The sequence below is a fragment of the Drosophila virilis genome, chromosome 3 (genome assembly GCF_030788295.1).
Source record: "Drosophila virilis strain 15010-1051.87 chromosome 3, Dvir_AGI_RSII-ME, whole genome shotgun sequence".
Lineage (NCBI taxonomy): Eukaryota > Metazoa > Arthropoda > Insecta > Diptera > Drosophilidae > Drosophila > Drosophila virilis.
The window spans coordinates 10,298,865-10,318,160 of record NC_091545.1 but is presented as its reverse complement, the minus strand read 5'-3'; the positions used below and the strand labels follow the sequence as shown (position 1 = coordinate 10,318,160).

The 19,296-nt window shown below is 49.0% G+C and overlaps 4 protein-coding genes across 5 annotated transcripts; 3 read left to right on the top strand and 1 right to left on the bottom strand.

Annotated features, from left to right (window-relative positions):
- The first annotated feature begins 1,473 nt into the window (after positions 1–1,473).
- Positions 1,474–3,850, top strand: Dbp73D (putative ATP-dependent RNA helicase Dbp73D). The gene is made up of 3 exons (XM_002046982.4): positions 1,474–1,629; positions 1,690–2,531; positions 2,589–3,850. The coding sequence occupies exons 1-3, from the start codon at positions 1,607–1,609 to the stop codon at positions 3,764–3,766; spliced, it is 2,043 nt and encodes a 680-aa protein (XP_002047018.1). The 5' UTR covers positions 1,474–1,606; the 3' UTR covers positions 3,767–3,850.
- Positions 3,851–4,162: 312 nt separating this feature from the next.
- PGRP-SB1 (Peptidoglycan recognition protein SB1) lies at positions 4,163–5,041 on the top strand. Its single transcript, XM_002046981.4, has 2 exons — positions 4,163–4,298; positions 4,364–5,041. The coding sequence occupies exons 1-2, from the start codon at positions 4,247–4,249 to the stop codon at positions 4,885–4,887; spliced, it is 576 nt and encodes a 191-aa protein (XP_002047017.1). The 5' UTR covers positions 4,163–4,246; the 3' UTR covers positions 4,888–5,041.
- A 314-nt stretch (positions 5,042–5,355) lies between these two features.
- LOC6622590 (uncharacterized) lies at positions 5,356–6,799 on the top strand. Of its 2 annotated transcripts, none has more exons than XM_032434626.2 (3): positions 5,356–5,645; positions 5,698–6,005; positions 6,100–6,185. In XM_032434626.2, the coding sequence occupies exons 1-3, from the start codon at positions 5,637–5,639 to the stop codon at positions 6,104–6,106; spliced, it is 324 nt and encodes a 107-aa protein (XP_032290517.1). In that variant the 5' UTR covers positions 5,356–5,636; the 3' UTR covers positions 6,107–6,185. The 2 variants fall into 2 exon arrangements, with proteins under 2 accessions (XP_032290517.1, XP_015030786.1); XM_015175300.3 differs by lacking the exon at positions 6,100–6,185 and adding an exon at positions 6,648–6,799 and having other exon boundaries at positions 5,358–5,645.
- A 1,764-nt stretch (positions 6,800–8,563) lies between these two features.
- Positions 8,564–18,703, bottom strand: Dab (DAB adaptor protein). The gene is made up of 9 exons (XM_070208723.1): positions 18,000–18,703; positions 17,241–17,899; positions 16,505–17,183; positions 15,183–15,425; positions 12,056–14,768; positions 11,901–11,995; positions 11,140–11,829; positions 10,956–11,085; positions 8,564–10,898 (listed from the first exon to the last, which is right to left on the bottom strand). Exons 1-9 carry the CDS (start codon positions 18,106–18,108, stop codon positions 9,821–9,823), a joined length of 6,396 nt encoding a protein of 2,131 aa, XP_070064824.1. The 5' UTR covers positions 18,109–18,703; the 3' UTR covers positions 8,564–9,820.
- Between the last annotated feature and the right edge of the window lie 593 nt (positions 18,704–19,296).

Here is a 19,296-nt window from a genome sequence, read left to right as displayed (position 1 = left end):
TGTGCTCAGCGGCAACAGGTGTCTGCCGTCTGCTGTCTGCTGTGTGTATAGGTGTGTGTTGTTGTTGCTAGTGTTATTGTTATTGTTTTTAGTCGAGTTTAATTTTGCCGGTCGTAGTACGGCGCGCTGGGATGAGCGAGAAACCCCCGTTATGACGCTCCACGCAATGGGCGTTACGTTTCCATAGGAATTATTTAAATTTGTCATCATCTGGTTTTTTCATGATTTTCGCATGCCGTCGCTTAAAGGGAATTATATATAAATATAATAATAAATTAGTTTATATTTAATGCATAATTAATTAAGATTCAGTGCTGGATTTTCAAACCCGATTTGAATATGGAATAGCCAAAGCGTACTTAATGCTATTCCAACAAACGTTGCAGTTTTTCAGGTGAAATATTATTTTTATTTTTTATCTCATTCAAGGCATACGAAAACAGATTTCTGTTTAAACAAGTGCAGATACCTACAAGTTGGCATGATAACAAAGATATGGAGCATGCGTGTGAGCGAGAAAACATGCTGGAAAACAATTCAATCAACATATTTTCTTTAGTCCAAGATAGCGGAGTATCCGTGAGTATTCTTATCTCGTTTACAAGAACAAAACAAATCGAACCATTCAATAAAGGTAGACAGTCTATTAATCATCCGTCCTGAAGCTGCAAAACTATGCTAAACAAAGAACCCGTCCGGCTGGGCTTTCCCCAAATTAGCTCAAGTCCAGCCGCATGAACCGCAACTATATTATTTTGTTTCTGTTGTTACTAAAAATAACATATTTTGTGACTTTTTTATGTCCGCAATTTGTTAAAGTATTATATATTTTGAGCTTGGCTTTTTATTGTGGTCGCTTTAATGTCTTATTAAAGCATTTCAATAAGATTTTAAGCTAAAATTGATTTCAATTCAAAATCTTCCTCTCGGTGGCAAAACGTATGTTTAAGCATGTGAATAATTAAAAATTTCTCTGATTTGCATAGAATTCTAATATTCATTTTAAATCTGCTGTAATGATAAATGATAATTTAGCCTAGCCAAGTCTTCACTGATACTACCAAACGCATCTAACCGGTTTCGCTATGCGAATTGTCATTTGCTTAATTGGCAAAATACGTTTGTGTTTTTTACGCACGTGAAGACAAATCAGAGTGGAGGCTGACTTAAATGAGTCATAATTGGTAAAAAATCCACAGAGCGTAGAGCTCGAGGCAGTTAGTTATGAACACGCATCGACGCAGTTAAGACGTCAACCGTGGTTAAGGGAAATCAAAATCCCCTGCAGTTTTGCATATGGACTCATTTCGAATGTATTTCCGTTGATAAATTGGTTAATTAAGGTAGATGTTACCTTATAAATAAAATGTGTAAACATTTCTTGTTCTAAACCGCAAGTAAGGTGTGTCTTTCCCTTTGTTCTGTTTCTTGTTCGAATTTGCGCGCTACAATCGCTTACCATGTACGATATATCGATACGTCAATCAAAATATCGATGACAGTGCTGTTCTTATAAATATATCGACAAAGGCATCGATGCCTTGCATTGTAAAAACGTAAACAACTGGCAACACGTGCGCGGCTTTTACAAAATTGTGTTTTAAAAATGGAATTATTTACAGTAAATCGGTAATTGGAACACACCATTAATTGTACACATGTATTAATATATATTTTCGACGCCCACAGCTATACCGAGGATCAAAACAAAGGCACAAAAGACACTGGCGAAGCCACAAGTGAGGATGCAATTTTACAGAAGCTACTGCAGAAGGCAGAAAAACGAAAAAGGAAACACAAAAGCAGCGATTCAACAATAACAAAACCAGAGACAGTGCCTGCTGCTGAGCAGCCAGCAAAAGATGAAGCAGCACCTAAGAAACCAGATGCTGAAGCAGAGCCAAAGGCAGATCAACCAGCTGAACCCACAGAAACTGAGGTTTCAAATGATTTCCAAGTACTTGGCGCAGATGCGTCGGCGGCCAAGCGGCAAAAAGTGGAAATGGTTTTGCCCGCTTGGCTGGCACATCCAACAATCATCGAAGGAGGCAGCCTGGACCCAGCAGACAGTCCCACCACCGAGACGGACGTGGCATCCATCAAACAGCTGCCCTACCTAGAGAAGAACACATGCAGTGTGCTCAAGCAAATGAAGATCAAGCGACTGTTTCCTGTCCAAACCGCAGTTATACCCTGGATACTGGAGGCACAGGCCAAGCCGGAGCCATTTCGGCCGCGGGATATCTGCGTCTCGGCACCCACAGGCAGCGGCAAGACATTGGCTTTTGCAATACCCATTGTTCAGCTGTTGGCCAAGCGCGTACAGTGCAAAGTGCGCGCTTTGGTGGTGCTCCCAGTTGCTGAGTTGGCGCTACAGGTGTACAAGGTGTTTAACGCACTGTGTAGCAAGACAGAGCTGGAGGTGTGCCTGCTCTCCAAGCAGCATCGCCTAGAGGATGAACAGGAGAAGCTGCTGGAGCAATATAAAGGCGTCTACTACTCCAAGGTGGACATTGTAGTCACTACGCCAGGTAAGCGGTTTTCTTTGCCAAATGAATAGCTGCCTAATTCTTATTTTATACCTTCAGGTCGTCTAGTGGATCATTTGCATGCCACCAAAGGCTTCTGCCTGAAGTCGCTGCAGTTTCTGGTCATCGACGAGGCGGATCGCATAATGGACGCTGTCTTCCAGAACTGGCTCTATCACTTGGACACACATGTGCGTACGACGACTGATCAGCTGCTGACAGGTGTTCAGGCACCACTTTGCTATCAGGAGTTGCTCAACAGCTATGGTAAGCAGCCGCACAAGCTGCTCTTCTCCGCCACACTCTCGCAAGATCCCGAAAAGCTGCAGAATTTGCGTCTGTTTCAGCCGAAACTGTTTACCACGGTGCTGACAATGCCAGCTCTACAGTTAGGTCTAGGCAACGCCGAGCAGCCCGAACAGGGCGTAGAGCAGAGCAGTCAATTTATTGGAAAGTACACCACGCCGGCGGAATTGACGGAGCAGTACTGTCTGACGGAAATGCGCCTGAAGCCGCTCACATTGTACGCCATGGTCCTACTAAATGGCTGGAAGCGGTTCCTGTGCTTTACCAACAGCGCCGATACAGCCAACCGTCTGGCCTTTGTGCTCCAGCAATTATTCGGGGGGTCGCCCACCAGGGTGGAAGAGCTCTCCGCAAAAATGTCAGCGGCAATGCGCGCCCAACGTCTTACAGAATTCGCGCGTGGCAGCATTCATGGCCTGATCTGCTCTGATGCGCTGGCGCGCGGCATTGATGTGCCAAATGTGGATATTGTTGTGTCCTACGAGGCGCCACGTCACATTAAAACATACATACATCGCGTGGGCCGCACGGCGCGCGCTGGCCACAAAGGCACAGCCATAACTCTGCTCACGGACAAGGATCAGGCACAATTCAAAAAAATGCTCTACGAAGTGGGCAAATCGATGGGCGAGGAGATAACCGTTTCGCCGGACATTGAAGCGGAGCATGCAAACATTTACAAGAGTGCTTTGGATAAGCTGCGCCTGCGTCAAGAGAATCAGAAGTCCGAGAAAAAGCTGCAGAAGCTGCGCCTGACACGCAAATCGATGGTGCACAAGAATCCTGATAAACCGTTGACCCTCATGGAGAAGCTGCAACTCAAGGCGGGCGCCCAAGCTCTGCCCGACGCGAAGCCTCAAAGGGAGCATAAAGAAGCCAAGCCAAAGCCCGAAAAGCGCGCCAAGCATAAACGCGAACCTATCAAACAGTAAACGGGACTTGGGTAAATACTGACAATGTTTAATATATGTAGCTAAAAGTTAAAATATATAGAAATATATTATGTATGCACGTAATTGTTTTTTGTCTTATCACTAGCAAGGCCAAGTGATTCCCCCACGGGTACATCACCGAGAGCATAAAATAAATATGTTCCAGCATTGTTGAATTTTGTATACTCTTTTTAAAGCGAGGCTTAGATTTCGTTTTGATGTTCAAACTGTGCTCAATGAAGATGCATTTGAATAGGTGCTCAAAATTGAACTGTATCCAGCATTGAGAACCAGAAACTCCTTTTATTAAGCGCAAGATATTTAATATAAAAGATTAAATCTTAAGGCTTATAACAATTGTTACGAAACCGTTTAAACAAATGAGCATACCCCAACCATCTAGTGGCAACTGCCCCGCCTTATCGGGCTATTTAAACAGCTCGTTTGGCCGAGTAAATCTCAAAAGTAAAACGGCAAGCGATGAACACAGCAGCATTCAGGTTTCTGGCGATTGCAGCGCTTTGCGCCTTTGGTAATTAATCAACTAAACAGACAACTTATAGAACCTGGCACTAATCATCCCAATCTTTAACACAGCGCTGCCCGCTACGACGCAAGCTTTGACCATTGAACCCCGCAGCAGTTGGGGTGCTGCGAATGCCCGGTCTCCCTCACGTGTGAACGGCGCTGTGGAATATGTGATCATCCACCACTCGGATAATCCCAATGGATGCACGACGTCGCAGCAGTGCCAGCGCCTGATTAAGAACATACAGTCGGATCACAAGGGCAGACGCAGTTTCAGCGACATTGGCTACAATTTCATTGTAGCCGGCGATGGCAAGGTGTACGAGGGTCGCGGCTTTGGACTGCAGGGCTCCCATGCGCCCGGCTACAATCGCAAGAGCATTGGCATCGTATTTCTGGGCAACTTTGAGAGCAGCGCGCCCTCGGCACAGATGCTGCAGAACGCCAAGGATTTGATCGAACTGGCCAAACAGGGTGGCCACCTAAAGAACGACTATACTCTGCTGGGCCATCGACAGACCAAGGCAACCGCCTGCCCCGGCACGGCGCTCTACAACGAGATCAAGACCTGGCCGCACTGGAAACAGATTTAAAACTTTGTGAATCTCGATAGAATATACATTTATATATATATAAGTAGGCATATATATAGATATTCTTCGGAATTTTCAACGAAACACAAGTGAAATTTAAGCCTTGCAAATTATGTTTCTTGGGTTAAAAATAAATGCGGACTTTTAATACCTATACAGATCACGACTATCGATCGGTTTTAAAAATAGTAACACTAATTTTCCAAATTAAATTATATTAGACAAAAACATTGATGCTACCTCTTGAGTTTTGGATATGTTGTATATTGAATCGACAGAAGTGATCAGTAAAAAAATTAAACTTTATTAAGTCGAGAGATAACAAACAATTCGAGCCGACTCTATTTGCAAATATTCCAATTTTTGTCCGTTTTAGAAAAAAAAATATAGAATACAATTGTGCTTCTTTTGAATTTCTTGTACCTATTGACCTGAAATTGTTTATATTTGATGAGATAGTGTGACAAAATAATTTGTATATACAGCGACCACAGAAGAAGCGTCTTGCGTCAACGAGCCAAGCTAAAGCAATGCAAATGAGCTGCCCTTGAGCTGCACACTTGGTTCCAGCGCTCAAATGGGCACGATCCAAAAAAGGCAAACCCTCCAAAACGGGCAGCTGCATTTGAAAAGCAAATGCAGCAAAATAGGCGAATGACAGGGTATATAATTAGCTGGGCAGGCGACAAAATTGAACAGTGACCAGCTAGCCAGCAGCACATTCGCATTCTCTCTCAGACACAAACAACATGAAGCTGGTAAGTGTTATAAAAAATGTTTATTTAATGTAACTAACTAACTCGTTTACAGCTTATCATCAGCTGCCTGCTGCTGGCCTGCGGACTGTGCCGGGCCAGCGTTATACCTGCCAGCACCGGAGTAGCCGCCATTCAAGGGCCCGCCCTGGTGCCTGTGGCTGGGAGTCATCAGTTTGTAGCCCGAAACTACAATGGCTTCTATGTGCCGACGACGGCTGCAGCTTGGCCAGCTTGGACGCCTTATCCCAACACCTACTACAAATACAGTGGGGGTTATCCCACCTACAGCTATGCTAGCTCCAGCTATCCTTATGGCTACTATCCCAGCTATAACTATGGCTATGGCTATAAGAGTGTCTGGTAAGCCGTAATTATGGGAAGGTACAAACATATTTAATCATGCAATTATTTTTATGTGATAATTGACACCTTCACCAAATACAACCAAATCAAGCTCATAAAGTATTATTTGCTGAACAAAATATACAGATATTGTAATAAAGCACTAAATATTTAGAATTCTAAAAACTTTCTAAAATTTAGCTAATTTCTGATAAAGTCAACATATTTTTAATTTATTTTTGGAATTTTTCTTCCACATGATGTCAGATTTTTTAATGATATACCATTTTGGCATCGTAACGATATGAACTAACGAAAGGCATTCTTATCTTAATTCTCACTAAATTTGATCCCAACTATCAGTTAGCATTCAAACAAATTAATAATCAAAGGGGTAACAAAGTTGTTGACCGATTTTTGGATTAGTTTGTAAAGTCAGCCTTTTTTGATGATTTTTTGGAATATCTCGGCCAAATAATGCCCGATTTCGAAGATTAATATTATTTTATGCTCCTAAAAATCAGTTCTATCGATTGGCATCAAAAAGAGAAAAATCTAAATTTTGACCCAAATCGAAAAGAATCATCGAAAAAGTTTCGATTTTCGCACCGACCTCTATTTTGCAAAAAAAAAAGTGAAAAAAAGTTTTTCTCTTTTCAGACTGACAAATTAAGGACGACAATAAGCTCCTAGGACTTTCACGAGTGACAAGTAGATTTTTCCAGGATCGGACTTTAATTAAGCCAGAAATAGTTATTTTGAGTTTCAAAAGGTTAAAATTATAATTTGTGCTCGATTTGTATAATTTTAAGAGAAATAATTAAGAAAGCTAGCATAAAAAATAATTTTATAAATTTATATATAAATAAATGAATTAAATAAAATGAAAAGAAAAATTCCAGTTTTTTTTATTTAAAAGTTCCAAAAGCAACGGTCTATAGAAATCCATACCATACCCGCCAGGGGCGTCTGTTGGCAACCGCTGGCTGCCGGGATTTTTTTTAAATCTGTTACAATACTAGGCGAACAGAAATGCCCAGAAGGTCGACACCTAGGTAACTCCGAGGGGAGATATGACGTTTTAAAACGACATAACTCCGCGCGGAGATATGACGTTCTAAAACGACATAACTCCGCGCGGAGATATGACGCTCTAAAACGACATAACTCCGCGCGGAGATATGACGTTCTAAAACGACATAGCCCCGCGGGGAGATATGACGTTCTAAAACGACATAACTCCGCGCGGAAATATGACGTTCTAAAACGACATAGCCCCGCGGGGAGATATGACGTTCCATAACGACATAACAGAAGGTCGACAAAAAATGTTTTTAGTTGCCGATAAAATTTCATTGCATACCCAAAGGGGCGCCCTTGCTGCCGGCTGGGTTCCAAATTTTAACAAATATTTCCCAAAAATACCAGGCGAACAGAAACGCACAGAAGGTCGACGTGCAATTTTATTGCGGCCGAAAAATTCCATTGCATACCTGCACGGGGCACCCTGGTCACCAACTGGGCCCCAAATTTGCACTAAAATTCCACTCAAATACCAGGCGAACAGAAATGCCCAGAAGATCGACGAGTGGTTAGAATAAAATTTTCATTGCATAGCGTTAAGGGGCAAGAATGTAACTCAATTTAAATGAGTACTGTTAATTAGCAGTTTATGCAAAATGAGCGCTCTAAGGCGGCTGTTAAACAATAGCTGCAGCTGCAGCTCATGTTAGAGGGCTTCTGAAAGAAAAATCATACATGTTGTTGGACCATTGCATTTTTTAGGTTCCCAAGGACTATATCGATGGTATGGTATAACCAAGGATATGCTAGTCAACTAGAAACCATCTAGGGGGCGGGACTGTTGCTAGGGGCGGGCTTGAAAGAAAAATATACATATTTTGTTCTTTAGGTTCGCTAGGACTATATCCATGATATGGAATAACCAAGGATATATAGGTCAACTAGGTACCATGAATAGCGATCATTATTAAATGTTGTCCATGTCCAACGCTTCAAAAACGACATATTTATTTTAAATTTCCGAACATCATATCTCCGCGTCGAGTTATGTAGTTTTAGAACATCATATCTCCGCGCGTTACATCACGTTTTTTCTCAAACCGGGGTCGGTTCGAATATATATATATATATATTTATATGTATAAATATATAAAGGTCCCGGCAGTAGCTATATTGGGTTATAGCCAGCTTTTACAGGATCTAGTTTCACTGAACTGACTTTGATATTTGAGCTAATATTAGTAGGATAAAGGGCAGATTTTGTTAAAGTTGCTAACGATTAATATAAATTTAAAGTTATAAACTAGCAAACTCTTACAGGGCATTCGAATCCATCCAGACTTAACAACCGGGCCTTACAAATTTTAGCTTTTTTACCAACCTTCTGCTGCATTTTGCGAATGATTTGCTTGAGACTGCAGCTGGTGCTGCGTTTGGCTTTTGATATTACTCGTATGTGAGCTGGATTATTTAAATAATTAATTAATATGATAATTAGGCGAATTAATATTAATTAATCAAGCACATAAGGAGAATTTAAAAGTAAAAAGATATACGCTTTGTATGCTCGGTACACGCTTTAATTGATAGAACAAATATACCATAATAATATTAACTATTGTATTCGTATCGTATAAATTTAATATCTGGTATAGTAGGTATATATATCTCAATATGTGATAGCTGCTTGGTTACCTGTGTTACCTGTTGTTCGTTCAGTTGTTCGTCTTGTTATAGGCGCTTTAATATAGTGTTATGTGTATTATGTCTATATGTAGTTAAATAATAAACACTTTAGGCTAGTTACAATTCGTATGGTATGTTAGACGATTTATATGTAGTATGCACTTTGGATAGTTGTTCTTGATGATAATAGTTATAGTAATAATAATAATACTAAGCTAGACGACATTTAGCATAGGCATTAATTAGTTGCTTTCGTTACTTGGAGGATGAGTATTTGGATTCGAATATTATACGTAACAAACGTTCAATTGAACGGATCATATAAGTTATCGTAGTTGTTATCGTAATCGTTATCTGTTATCTGTTATCGAATTAAGTTTAGCATAAATAACTAGGTTAGTTTTGTTGGGTAGTTGCAAATCTCTCAATCTATATACAAACTTGACTTGAATTCATATTATTAGCTAATAATAACTGCAGTTGATGTTATGCAGCGCCCTCTAGCGTTGGGTAGCCTCGTCGTAGCAAGTCGTTCTGGCTTTTCGTTTTTACCAAACAGAATGTACATAAAATCACAGTCTATTGTTTAGGAGATATATATATATATATATATATAGTATATGGCAATAAATTTGACTAGACAAACAGACAGACAATTATTGGATTAGAAGTAGACGGGGGAATACGACTTGCTCGCCGACACGACTCTACCAAAGGACATCGTAATCGTAGACATGCTCGGATGAGGCTATAATCAGACACTTGACAATCTCATCGAAAGAGCGTTTCAGCTTCCATTTGCTCGGCTTGCGCAGCAGCTGCAGCGACTTTAGCTTGACCCTGCACTTGGACTTGTTCTTGTTGCTGTTGTTGTTGTGGAGCTCGTGACAGGGACTGTTCGTGGTGGATGTGGCTTTGGTTTGCATCCGGGGCACATTGATGTAGTCATGCTGGCGCAGCTGATACAGCGCCTGCTGCCGCTGCTCCTGATAGTAGTGATTCAGATTGGTCAAGTAGTAGAAGTCGCCATCGTTGATGACATCGATTTCGGCGTAGTTGCCGCCGTCGCTCTCCGGCTGCTCTGCGTTGGCTATGCTGGATGCCTTCTCGAAGAGTTGATCAAATCACATGTTTTCATCGAACTTGGCAAAGTTGTTGTCCTCGTTCCACTGGAACTTGTTGGCATCCGCGCTGTTGGCGTCGTCCTCTTGGCCGGGCAACACCGGTTCGTCGGGTGACTTAAAGAATTCGTCATCCTCGAAGGGATCCTCCTGCTTTTTAGCGAATATATTCACTGATTCCGATTTCTTGATCAGCTCCTGACGCTGCTGCAGCCTGCTGCTGCGCATGTTCTGCTTCCGGCTCGAGGCAGAGGGCGCTGCCGGCGACGACTGCTCCTTGTCAAAGTCGAAGGAGGCCTTGGCAAAGTCATCCTCGAAAGCGGCATCATCGAACTGCGACACCTTCACGTTATCGTCAAAACGCAGCTTCTGTGTTATTGGCGGCGTCGAGCTGGGCGCCGCCTCCAGCTCGAAGTTGCTCTCCCGCTGCTGCTGTTGCTGCAGCTTCTCGCGCTCCGAGAAGTCATTGGAGAAGCGAAACAGCGATTTGGAGCCGAGCGTGCTGCTGGCCGAGATGAGTCCAGCGGGCGTGGAATTGCAGCTGGACGCGGTGCCAGCGGGCGCTGGCGGTGGCGAGCTCTGATTGAAGTCCGATTCGAAGCCATCGTCGAAATTGAATTTGGTGCCACCACCGACGCCGCCAACGCCAGCAGAGGATTCGCCGCCGCTCATCATGACAGCAGTGCTGCTGGCATTCGATCGGGGCGTGGGCGTTTGCTCATAGCTGTCCACGAAGCCATAGTCGCTATTGACGCCGCCGCCGCCGGCTGTGCCGCGTGTCCGATTCTGTCCAGGCAGCTTGGCCAGGGCGGGCGCGTGCCGCTCCTGCTGCCGACGCTCGCTCTCCAGCATGCGCTGATGCATCTCGTGGCGACGTCGATTCAGACGCTCAAATTTATCCTCGTCTGTGGGCGGCTCATCGTCCACATAGTCCTCGTCGTCGTCGTCGTCGTCATCGTTATCGTTGCGCTGGCAACTGATGTAGTCGTAATTGTCGCGTTGCACGCCACGCCCACTGCCATATCGTGCGCCCACGGTGGCCAGATCCTTGGTGCTGCGTGCGCGCGCCTTCTTGCGAAATCTGTAAGCGGGTCGAGTATAAAGTATCGAGTTATAGCACTTGGTCAGCGCCGCATACCTGCGATCCTTCTCGCCATCGGACGGCGTCTGCGCCAGCGCCGCGGCACGTCGGCTCTCGGCCAGGCGACGCTCCGTTTCCGCAGCGCTTGCTGGACGCTTCCAGGACTTCTGGCCAGGCAGCGTGGGCTCTGCAAAGGGAAGTTTTAATAGCCGCATGCTTGAAGTTCCTCAAGTGAACTTACCCTCACCATCCCAGGGACTGGAGCCGCTGCTCTTGCGCAAGCGTTGTGGTGCGCCTGGCACCACGTCGCCTCCCAGCTGGCTGGGTCGCTGCAGGCTGCGCTGCCTTTGAAAGTCCTGCTCCGAGTCCTGTTCGTAGTCAATGTCGCCGGCGACGCGCAGCTTAGCGGACGACGTGGCCGGTTTGCGCAGCGATCGTGTCTTTAGCTCCCGATCCCGTTCGCGATAGTCGTCGCGGCTGTCCAGGCTGCCGTAGGCATCGCCGCCGCTGCCAAAGCTGCGTCGCCGTCGTGTCGAGCTCTCGAAGGACTCGACGCTCTCGCGATCGAATGACTTGCGCTCCCGGTCCCGTTCCCTCTCTCTGTCCCTGTCCCTGTCCCGCTCGTATAGATAGTCTGGCCGCGTTTTATAGCCCAGTCCCATGGGCGAGCGTCGCTCCTCATAGACGTTCTCGTAGTCAAAGTCGTAGCCCGGACGCGCATACTCCCTGTACTCGCGCTCCCGATACTTGGAGCGTTCGCGCTCCCGCTCCCGTGGCAGCGGCTGGCCGCGCTTGTCGTACATGGGCGCCGGCGGGCCGTAGCTGGAGCGCTCGTAGGCGCTGCGCTCAAAGGAACGCGCGCGCACGCCCTGCTCGATCTCCTGCGGCGACCAGGTGTGATGTGCCGGATGATGGTACCAGCTGGGCGAGTCTACAATTAAAAATCGAAGAGGTTACCTGATTTGTCAGATATGAAGAAGATCTTTGAGAAGTGCGACTCACCCAGTTCAAAGTTGTCCCTGCTGCGTGAGAGTCCGTGCTTGAATTTGCGCTGCGTCTGTTCCCGATCTCGGCGAGCGCAGAACTCGGCGTCGTAACTGCAAGCGAAAAGAACGCATGAGTTAAGGGAAAATTGGTGGATTTTGGCAGCGACTTACTCGTAATCCTCGTCGCAGGAGTTGAGGCGTCGGGCGTGGCGCATGTAGTAGCCGTGGGCATGCGAATGCGGTGGCAGCTGCGTGGGCGGCGGCAGGCCGCGGCGCTGCTGCTTGAGATAGTCGGGCGTCTCGTCGTCCCAGGGACTGAGGTCACGCGAGGAGGAGGAGGTCTGCTGGCGCTCCTTTTTGGCCCAGCGGCGCTGCTGCTGCTGCTTGGACCAGCCGCCGGCATCGTCGCGCGGATCGGAGCTGCACGGCGACTCCGCGGTGTCCTGCTGTGATGTATTCGAGGCGGGCGGCGGCGGCAGCGTGAGACGTGCCTTGCCCTTGCCAGCGCCCGGCCCGATTGCCACCTTCGGCGAGTCAAAGGTGGCCCACGACGGCTTGTCCCGGTCGCGTTCGCTCTGCATCTGCTTGGTGGCCGTGTCAATTAGCTGCGATACGGCGGACAGCTGCGAGGCCACGGGCGAGACACCCGCCGCCTGATTAAGCGGTGGTGCCGGCGATTTCTGGAGCGGAATGGGCGAGGTGCTCACATCGTTGAACTGCGAGGGCGTGTGCAGATTGTGCGCGGGGCCGCGCGATGGCGCCGCCGAGGATGTGGCCGGGGAAATGCGATCGCGCGAGTCCAGCGACAGATTCGAGATGGCGCGCTGCATTAGCTCGTCGATTTCGATGTCATCTCTGCCGGCACAGCTTGGCGCGCTGACGACGGTGAGGAACTTGTTGTCCTGCTTGGGCGGCAGCTGCTCCTCCGACTTGAACTCGGGCTTCTCGGCGCTGGTGGACAGTTTCTCGTACTGATCCTGTGCGCTGACAGGCTCCGCATCCTTCTCGTTGCTGTCCATGCTGCTCTCCCCGCCCACATCCTCGTCATCGTCGTCGTCGTCATCATCGGCAACGGTCAGGGCCGAGGACGATGGCTCGGCGGGCAGGCCGCGGCTGTCGACGAGGCCGCGTCTGTCGTGGCTGCTGTCCATGATCTGGCGTATGTCCTGATCCTCGTTGAACTCATCACTGAACAGATCTTGCAACAGATCCTTCTCGGCAACCGCAGCTGCGGCGCTCGCCGGCGGCGGCTTGTCAAAGAGATTCTCCACTAGAATAATGTCGCGCAGCGCCGCATAGCGATCCTTGGCCTGGGCGACTACCTCGGTGATCTTGGTGTCTATCTTGGGCGGTGCCGGCTCCATCTCCAGCTCGGCCACATCAATCTCCAGCTGTGCCAACGGCTGCTGCTGCTGCTGCTGCAATTGCTCCTGTTGCGCTTCGTCCACGGGCGGTGGCGTTAGATCACCCATGAGGTCTGTCTCCTGCTGCTGCTGCTGCAGCTCCTGATCGATGATCTCGCGGAAGACGGCGTAACGATCCGCGGGCGGCACAGCGGGCGCGGAGAGTGCGGGCGCCTCATTGAAGTTGGCAAAGTTGGCCACAAACGCATCCTGGCCCACATCCTCACCGAACGTATCGTCGAACTTGGCCACGAACGAAGTCTGCTGATCAAAGTTCACCTTGAACACCGCCGAGGCCGACGAGCCGACGGCGACGGCTGGAGCCGGACTCGCACGGGATTTGGGCTGCGTTTGGTCGCCGCTCAGCTGCAGATATTCGGATAGATAGGCCGTCAGCTGGACGAGCGTCATGGTGCTCAGCTTGCTGGCGGGCACGTTCAGCTTCAGCGCCAGCTCGTCCATGCCCAGCGTGAGCAGCTGCGTTAGCGTAATGTCCGGCGCCAAAGCGGCTGACTCCTTCTGTGCCTGTGCCTGGGCGGCCTGAGCCGCCTGCAGAATCTCGGCCTTGTTCTCGTAAATGTCCTGTGGCCGGCCGAGCGACGCCTGCCGCTGCGGACGCGCTCGACTGCTGCCGCTCTGCGTGGGCGGCGGCAACAGCGGCGGCGGTGTGCCGCCCAAGGGCGCCAGATAGTCGTCATCCGTGTGACCGGGCTTGCGCGGTCGTCCCGGGCCCGGAAAGCAGCCGTCGGAGCGGCCCACGCGACGCGAGGGCAACGGGATGGGCGGCGCGTCGGCACTGCGTCGCAGCTGATTGCTAGCATGGTTCAAGTACTCGTAGCGGCCAACAGGTGGCGCTGCGGGCGTGGGCCTGATGACCAGATCGCTGAACTGCTTCTTGGGCGGCAGCGGCGGCGGCTCGGCATAGGGGGTGGAGTCGGGTCGTGGCGGCGGCTCCGGTGCCGCCTCGTTCTCGCTGAGCGAGTCGCTTTCCTGCAGGCGGCGCATATTGACGCTGGAGCCGACGCCGCCGGAGGAGTCACCGCGCTTGGAGAAGCGCGCTTGCCTAAACAAATGCGGCATCTTCTTGTTGCTAATGCTCGAGATGACGTCCAGCGGACCGCCCACATTGACCACGCTGGCCACGGGCGTGGGACGATGACGCACACTGCTCACGGGCGCCGGTTCAAGGCGCGAGATGTCCGCCTGCCAGCCGTCCGACTGCTGTTGCTGCTGTTGTTGCTGCTGCTGCTCCGGAGGCAGCTGCACCTGGAGTGGACCATTGAAGACACTGGCAGCTGGAGCTGTGCTGACCGTGGGCTGTGGCACATCGAACTCGAAGGCGTCCAGCTTGGCAAAGAGATCGCCATCCTGGAAGGGATCCGGATCGCTCTTCTTGCGCGTCGGCGAAAACGGATCCGTGTCGCGTGGCAGCAGCACGGGATTAGCATCCTCCTCGACGGCATTCGTGCTCGTGCTGGGCTCTGTGGTATAATAGTTCATGGCTGGATTAATTGGCATGGACAGGCCTGTAGTCTGACGTAGCATTAGTTTTAGTTTGGCAGCCGAAAAGTCTTCGACTTGGGCAAGGAAAAGGCTTGGTATGGGCACTGGCGTTTGGGTCTGGGAGTGGGTCTGCGTATGGGTTTGGGTGTGGGTTTGGTGCTGGTTGCTGCTGTGGGCGGTGGGCGTGGGACTAGGCTGGGAGCGGGAACGGGAGCTGTTTGTTAATAGCAGGTGCTGGGTCCCAAGGCTGGCGGTGGTTATTAGTGGGTTAGTAGCGGTGCTGCTGCTGCTGCTGCTGCTGCAACTGGCGGCGTTTCCTGCGCGATTCGTGCAAGTGCAAATGTTAGCCGTGTTAGTAAACGGGGCTAATTGGTTGTGGGCGTGGTCAGTACCTGATGCTGTGTTAGTAGTTTCTGCTGCTGCTGCTGCTGTTGTTGTTGTTGCTGTTGCGTTGGTCTCCTCAAAGAGGGAAGCATCGCGGGCACCGAGAAAATCATCAAAGTTATCGCCCTGACTGGAGCCGAGCTCCTTGAGCAGCTTCTTGGGCGGATTCTTGAGTTCTTGGAAGAAGTATTTCTTATCGACATAGGGCCTGGTGCGCCCAATGCCCAGCGGATCCAGATCCGTAAACGCATCTGGCGAACCACACAATTTCAGAGAGAAAAGCAGCAAGAGAGTGTGAGAGAGAGAGAGAGAGAGATGGAGACTCGCTGTTAACAGAGACTCCAAGAAGTAACAGAAGCGTGCACTTGTGCGAGAACTCAAGAGTAAAACGAAGGAAAAACTCAACTCAACTGAACTTTAAATCAAGACCACAAACTGAAGCGCAAAAACAACAACAAAACAACTTAAGGAGCGGTGCATTAAGGGTTAGTAAGTGTTTAAATATTAAAATGAAAGGCCTTAAAAAGAGCTACATTCACGATGAAAGGAACACTTCTTAAATCTATTCGAGGCTTAACTAACAGAAGTCGCTTTTTAACTTTGCTCAACAACGTTAAGGAGATCAGGACTTCAGGTTTCAAAGCCCTGTTAATTTTAAAAATTTATACAGGCATGGAACGCTGTTACTAACAGTTAGAAATAGTGTTAAAGAGCTGTTTTACATACCCTGCGATGTTGAGCCTTAAAAGTTTCTTCTATATTCTAAAGTGCCACATTGAATATTAAGAGCGCACCAATAACATTTGCTTCTAATGTTAAGTAAATGTTAACTGAGACGTGCATATGTTTATTTAGCTATCCAATGTGAACAAAGTAACAGCAAGACTTTACATCTTTAGGCTGCCAATGTTAGCGAGTTAACAGCAAAACTTTAAATGCTTAAGACCCACATACTTTAACAGCTAATGTTAGCGTATTAACAGAAACACTTCAAGTTAACCACAACAGTTACATTAACATTTTACTTTAACTCTGGTGTTCAATAGGTTTTGACAGCTCCTCCCTCCCCATGTAAGTCTTCCGAGTTGATATATAAATATATTTGTTTGCTATTTGTGCTAGTAAATTTGACTGTAAGTGAGAAATGCGACCAATTGACTGCGATTCATTGAGCTCATCTGCTGGGTCTCAGCTGGCAATTGTCGCAGACCTCCTCGCACCAGACGCCCTGCCCCCCCCTCGCATCCATCGTGAATGGCAGCTCTCTTACGGATTGACCGCTTGTGGCATTCATTTATTAACGAACTTCTTTTTGTGCTCAACAACTCACCCGACATGACCGCTGCTCCCGCTCCCGCTCCCGCTCCCGCTGCTGTTGTCGTCGCCCCTTCTGCCTCTGCTTGTGGTGCAGCTGCAACCGTTGTCAGGCTGGTCAGAGCCCCACTTAACCCCACTTCGTTGCCGGCGGCTGCTGCTGTTGTTGTTGTTGTCGTTGCGGGCGCTGCGCAGATTTCGCTGATTTGTTGCGTGGGCGTTGCCGATGATTCTCTGGTCGCCAGCGGCGCCATCGGCAGGCTACCCAGCACGGCTGCCGCCGACATGGGCGTGGGCGTGACCGTCACCTTGGTGGTGTCAAAGACATCGTTCTGCTGCTGCAGCTCGTGCAGCCAGCCATCATCGTCATCCTGTTGCATGTTGGCCGGCGAGCTGCTGGCGCCAGGCACCGGCGAGAGCAGCGTGTCCAGAGCTGTGCTCTCCGGCGTCTTGCTGGACTGCTTGTGGCGTGTGCGTCCGGAGTCGGGTGGCGGCGGCAAGATGTTGTACGAGGGCACATAGATGAAGGAGTCGCCGAAGGGATCATCGTCGCTGGCCGACTTGGTCAGCCCGGCGCCTGCCTGGGATGTGGCTGGCTCGTTGGGCGTAATGCGCTCCATTTGGCTGATGCCACGCTGCAGCGAGGTCAGCTCCTGCTCCAGATCAACCAGGTCCGCCACGGATTCCGGCGAGATCTGCAGAGAGGCAACGTCATAAGTGGAAAGGGGAAATAAAAATGGGCAACTACTTACCTCCTTGGCCGCACCGCCCGTTGCCTTGTTCACGTCGAGATTGACACCGAGTCGAGTGAGGCCGACGCCGTTCGAGGAGCCGGCGCCCAGCATGCTGAGATTGGAAGCATGCGCTGCCGCCGCAGAGCTGCTGCTGCCGGAGGCGAGCTCGCCGTGGCCAGCCTTCAGCGCGGACAGGGTGGCCAGCTGGCTGGCATGATCGTGCAGGGATTTGCCTTGGATCTGCTGGCGCGCCATTTCGATCTCCTTTTTCTTCAGCTCGAAGACGACCTGGAAGAGATCGCGCATGGCCAGCACCACCTGGCTGGCCGCCTTGTCCGTCTTGATGCCAAAGAACCGATGACCGCTGTCCGGCGATCCAAATATATAGCCAAACGCACGCGAATCCGTCATATCCTGCGCTATAAACGAGATCTTGTGCACGGGATGATGGTAGAGCGAGTCGCTGGTCTTCTCGTCGCGCAGCCGCAACCCATCGATGGTCACATGGATGATGATGCGCTGCTTGTGCTCGCCGGCGGCGCGTATCGCCATCTTCAGATCCTGCAGCGCCTCCTGGCACATGCGATCGCCGCGCGCCTCGCCCACCTCCAGAATGCCAATCAGCTTGGCCTTGAACTGGACGCCATCCCCAAAGAACCGACCGGGATCATTGCGATCTGAAAAAATGCACAAAATAAATATTCCATCATATCTACTCTGCATGTGTTTGTGCGTGTGTGAGTGTGTGTGTGTGTGTGTAGGGAAAAACAAACAAACGTTTTGCGTAATTCGTCTCCTCCGGGCCGCTAGCGCCGCCAAGGCCGAAGGTTTGGGCCAACGATAGATTCGAGGATGCTTGGAGCTTGGAGACAAGCGACTTGACCATTTTGTTAGCCACAAACTTAGCTCAGAACATGCACTATCTGTGTATCCATGTGTATCTGCGTGTGTGTGTGTGTGTGTGTGTGTGTGTGTGTGGTATTCAGAGTATTTCCATGGCAAACACAAAGGCCAACAATGCGCACAAGCACAAATAATAATAACAAATAGAAACGATTTGCGCGACGTTATTTTTTTTTTTTTTTTGTTGGACTTTAATTAAAAAAGAAACGAATAAAAAAATATAACAAGCACTGGCGGAAAATGTCGAAAAAGTAACAAAACGCGTGACAGCGCCCGCATTCGCAGCCGCTACGATTCGCGTTCAGGGAATGAATGAATGACGACAGCGCTGCGCGATGCTGCGCCCTCTGCTGTGGGAGTGCGAGAGCAGAGCACAAACACAAACACAAACAGACACACACACACGTATGTGCAAGAGCACTGGAATTTCACTATCATATTGCTGCGGTGTATTCAATGCAAAATTCAAAAACAACAAAATGTTTGCATGGAGAGAGAGCGAGTGAGTGAGAGAGAGAGAGAGAGCGCGCGCACGGTTGTTGTTTGCTAAAAATCAGAACGCAGCTGCACCACCTGCCGACAACGACAGCAGCGGCTGCAGCAGCAGCAGCGACGCCGGCGCAGCAGCTGCCAGTTAAGCGGACTAAAAACGATCAGACACGCTCATCATGCAGCACCTGGTGCAGGTATTTAAATTGAATATCGATAACAAAACACAAAAACTACCACAACTTCTTATAGATCTCGAAGGCGAGTGAGAGGGAGAGAGAGAGAGAGAGCAAGGCACTGTTGTTGTTTGGTTAACAGTGAGCAGCGACGCCGGCGCAGCAGCTGCCAGCTTAGAGGCCCAACAACGATCAAGCACGCTCGTCATGCGCCACCAGTTATTTGGTGTATTATCGATAGCTGCTTAATTAAATAAAATCAATTTTAAATGGAACTTACATTTACAAGGACTCGTTTTCTTGCGCAGCGTTTGCATGGTTGCTATAATAAACGGGTTGGTTACATACGTGTAACGTCTAATGGCTGCGGCTTGCTGCCTGCGCGGAGGGCAGCTCTAACAGGGGGAAGGTAAATAGTACTGCTTCTTTTTTTTTTGTTAACGTAATTATGCTGTAGACAGGGTGGGTCCGAGTCTACAACATGCGCTGTCGTCCTGGATGGCTGA